Raw genomic sequence first — 4597 nt, 5'->3', positions numbered from 1 at the left:
TCGGTTCGGTTCGGTTTTATGTGTTATTGGTTCGGTTTATCGGTTTTCGGTTTGTAAATACATCAAACTGATAACCAAACCAATAACATATTTCTTATCGGTTTTTGGTTAATCGGTTTATGGTACTTAACGGTTCGGTTTTCGGTTTAACCAATAAGAAAATACTCATATATATTATATACACAATAACAACATTTTCAAATAAACCATATGATCTTTCCAGCATTTGGCATGAAAGTAATAATCATAAAAGTAACAATCATTTTTCTTGCAAGTTTAGACACTAGACACATTCAAAGGAAAAAGTGTGAAAGTAACAATCGTTTAACCATTAACAAAAAGTGTGAAAGTAACAATCGTTTAACCATTAACAATAAGACTAGTAAATTTAGTATAGTCTTATTGGGTTATCGGTTTAAACCATTAACAAAAATTATAAAACCGGAAACCGAACCAATAACCCAATAAAAAATTTTGCAAAACCGTTTAAAAACCGTTAGCCCAATAATCTAATATCAATAAACCAATAGTGTTTTTTTCGGTTCGGTTTATAAGTTAAATCGGTTTTTGCACACCCCTAGTTCTTCCCATTTAATCGATGAGAAGTTAACTGGAAGGGCATATGAGAAGCATTGCCTCCTTGTGTAATCAGATTTTCTGCAGGAGCTTCCAGAGAAGAACTTTTGTCTTCTGTTGATGTTTCAGAAAGATGCTCTCCGTTAAAGGCTATTTTACCCATATGATATTAGGGGAAAAAGTCCCGCTCTGATACCATGAAGGTTTAGATACTGGAAAAGTATATTTTATTCACAGTGTTTCTACAGTATTTATAAGAGAACAAGTAAAGACCAAATAAACTAATCAATCCCTAATTCTTATGAAATCCTTGAATCAAGGGATTTCCTCTAAACTATTTTCCTAGAATAATATATTCTAATCCCATATTCACAGGAGCAGATTCTAATCAAATCTGCCAGCTTTATTTGTGGAGCATATTATAATCAAATCTGTCAGCTCAATGGTGGAGCAGATTATGACTAAATCTGCCTACTCATTCAACAGATGATGCACCTGTGAGCCTCAGGAGGAGCAGATAAGATTCAAGATATTTTTTTTTGTTTTTTGAAGCTGCTGCAAGGCTAAAAGTTAACTGGGGAAGAACAACTTGTTCCCTATCAAGGAGGTGGCTAACATTCAGAGGCTAGCAGAAATCTTGGGTTGCGAAGTGGATAATATGCCCACAGTTTATCTAGGTATGCCTTTGGGCAGCAAACATAAAAATGTGAAGATATGGGACAACATTGTGGAGAAGACAGGAAAGAGATTGGCCAGATGGAAGGCACAATATACATCCTTAGGGGACAGACATCCTAATCAACTCAGTCTTTGATTCTCTTCCAACTTATGTAATGTCACCCTTTCCTTTACCTTCAAAGGTGTTGAAGAAACTGGACAGACTCGGGAGAGATTTCCTTTGGCATGGTTGCTAAGAGATTAAAGGCTATAATCTGGTCAAATGGGAGGTAGTTTTGAATAGCAAAGATAGGGGTGGTCTGGTCATCAGAGATCTGAGGAAGCCAAACAATTGTTTATGATGAAGTGGTTGTGGAGATACAATGAGGAGGGGAAAACACTGTGGAAGGACATGATCAAATGCAAATATGGTGAGGATGAAAATTGGTGTAGCAATGCTAGCACTGATACTTAAGAGTGGGGGTATGATGGAGAACTATTAGAAATCTGTGGTCTAAGCTAGAGTCTAATCTGTGCACATTAAGGTGGGAGATGGGAGGAGAACTAGATTCTGGAGGCATACCTGGATCAAACAAACTCCTTTGAAGGACTCTTTTCCTGATCTGTTCATACTATGCAACAATCCTGAGGCAAGGATCAAAGAATGTTAGACAACACAAAGATGGACCTATCTTTAAGAAGACTACTGAATGACTAGGAAGTGGAGAGAATAGCCAAATTACTAGAAGATGTTGGGTTTTTTTTTACAGGCACCAACAGTGACTCTGATGCAGTGAGATGGTCACACTATGAGGATGGGATCTTCACAGTTGGCAGGGCCTACAAGTGGGAGAGTAACCAGCACAACATCAGTAACCAAAGTTTGTGAAGGAAGGTATGGAGGAATTCAGGCACCACAAAAGTCAAATGTTTCACATGGTTGGTTGTTAGAAGGGCATGCTTGACAAATGACGTCTTGAAGAAGAAAGGAAAGATCATAGTTTCTTGGTGTTCACTATGTGGGAAGACAGGAGAAACCAACAACCATCTGTTCTTACACTGCAGCTTCACAACACAGATATGGGCCATGTTTCTTAACATATCAGAAACTAAGTGGACTATGCCTGAACACACTGTTGAGCTGCATGATTAGGAGACGAGGCAACAAAAGACAGAAGACATGGTGGAGTTTAATCCCACATTGCATATGGTGGACAGTTTGGAAGGAAAGGAAAAGGAGAAATTCTGACGATATATCCAATTCCATTCATAAGGTTAAGTGGAATTGTACCGTATCTCTCTGTTTTTGGTGTAAAGAGATAGGAATAGAGGATTCAGATCAGTTTGTAGAATTCTTAGGATCCTTGTAAGTATTACCTTTTTTTTTCTTTTTTTCTTTTCTTTTTACTTGTGAAGGTCCCCATCATCTCCTTATTTCTGAAGAATACAACGTTACCCATTTCCCAAAAAAAAAAACCATAATTTAAGTAAATAAGAATCTCCTCTCTAAAAGTTTGAGATTTTAAATGATGTGTTCATATAATTCAATATAGTGCGGAAGCAGGTAAAGGCTCGAATCTCACTTGAGGCAATATTAGAGATGTAGTTAAGTTGATGAAACTATCATTTCTCTAAAAGCATAAGCTTGTAGATGATGTAGTCACGTAATGCAACACTTTATTCAAATTCAAAGAACTCTAACTAGCAGTTATAAATATTTGAATGGTTTATTCTTGGATTGTGTGTGGAATTCTTTGCAATTCAACTATGCGTAGTGCTACATCACCAGAGACCTGTGAATGGAACTTGATTCACTGCAATTGCAAACTCATATTCCTCTGCCAGAGACCTGCCATGCAATAAAGTTGAAAGTTCTGGTGTGATTTTTTTTTTATTCTTTCTGTAGGAAAATTAGTTTAATACCATACATTAGAATTTGTGTGTCAAAGTCGAGCTTTGCTTTCTGTTATCCTACTGTATCATGTTGCAGCCTCTTTGCGTTGTGTTGACTGATATTGTTTTTTATTTCAGGTTGCACTATCACAATTTCTTGGAATGGGCTCATCAAGAATCATTCCATCTTTTGGCAGATTAGTTGGATGTATAATTATCTTGATTTCAGCATGTTGTACCATGTATATTGGACCTGAGAAAGAGATTGAATGAAAAAAGTTGGCTATTCCTTTTTTTTTTCTGCGAGCACCGCGCATGGTGTAACTGCATGATTTTTTAATTTTTATTTTTCCAATCTCTAACAACCATTTGTGCCCAATGCTTCAAGGGGTTCTTCCCTTCTGCATGAGTTCAATGAATGCCTGTTTGTGCCATCATGAACTTGTACGACCATCTGTCCAATAATCATAATCTCAAATGTGAAATTCTGCCAGAGTTCCCATTTTTGGAAGTGTAATGCTTTGGTCATCTTTTATGCTTATAATAGCTTGATGTCACTGTATCAAAAAGTGGACTATCAAAGTATTTATTATTGTTAAATACATTTGGCTTCTGAAAAGCTTTTTAGCTTTCATCTGGGAAATCCCTTGTGTAAATTTCCACATTTAAACTGCCTTCTCTCTGAATTGAGGAGCTACTGCAAACTCTCTTAGAATCTGTTCCAAATATTCTTTAAATTGCACCTTGGCACTTACATTTGTGTTCTAATTTATATCACGGTTTCTGTTTAACATCATTAAGTCTTTATACAACTTTTATCTGGGTTGCTGAAGCTCTGTCCAGAGGTTTGAATGCACTAGAAGACAGTGTCTATCTTTAAGAGTTATGGTGAATCATTTATCATATGCAAATGAACATGAAATCATTAAAGATAACGATGAAGATCTGGAAAAAATATGAAGCTGCGTCTGGGCAACTAGTAAATCTGGAGAAAAGCGCATTCTATTTGCATGAGAAGACTCAAAGGGAATATGTCCACAGGTTGAAGAAGATAACAAATATGAGACACAGGGAAAATTGTCTTTTGGTGGAAGGGCAGAACTCATCGATCGTGTTCTTCAAAGTATACACCTTCAAATACTTTCAGTAATAAGTCCATTTGTTGGGGTTATTAAACAAGAATCATTCTATTCTGGCTAATTCTTCTGGAGTAAGAAGGCTGATGCTAAAAGTATACACTGGATGAAATGAAACTCACTATGTTTACATAAAGAAGGGGATCTTGGTTTTCGATCCTTGGGGGATATGGAAAATAAATACAATATGAAGCTGCACCCACTCCCTGCACAGGGTAAGGGGGCTTCTAGTACATGAAAGAAGATGATTGCAGTCAGACAGTAAGTAGGAGTTCTATATCATGCATTACCAGAAGTTAATAATGAAGAAGAGGTGGAGATCAAAGAATACAAGA

The 4597-nt window shown here is 36.7% G+C and overlaps 1 protein-coding gene across 1 annotated transcript in view; it reads left to right on the top strand.

Annotated features, from left to right (window-relative positions):
- The window catches only part of LOC102587667 (uncharacterized), a 21361-nt gene extending 17730 nt beyond the window's left edge, over positions 1 to 3631 (top strand). The window contains exon 10 of the mRNA XM_006342201.2: positions 3265 to 3631. Within this exon, the coding sequence (XP_006342263.1) occupies positions 3265 to 3399 (135 nt within the window). The 3' untranslated portion in view covers positions 3400 to 3631. The remainder of the gene's footprint in view (positions 1 to 3264) is intronic.
- The last annotated feature ends 966 nt before the right edge of the window (positions 3632 to 4597 follow it).

The sequence above is a fragment of the Solanum tuberosum genome, unplaced genomic scaffold (assembly GCF_000226075.1).
Source record: "Solanum tuberosum cultivar DM 1-3 516 R44 unplaced genomic scaffold, SolTub_3.0 scf00033, whole genome shotgun sequence".
Taxonomy (NCBI): Eukaryota; Viridiplantae; Streptophyta; class Magnoliopsida; order Solanales; family Solanaceae; genus Solanum; species Solanum tuberosum.
This window is presented reverse-complemented; position numbering and strand designations above follow the sequence as displayed.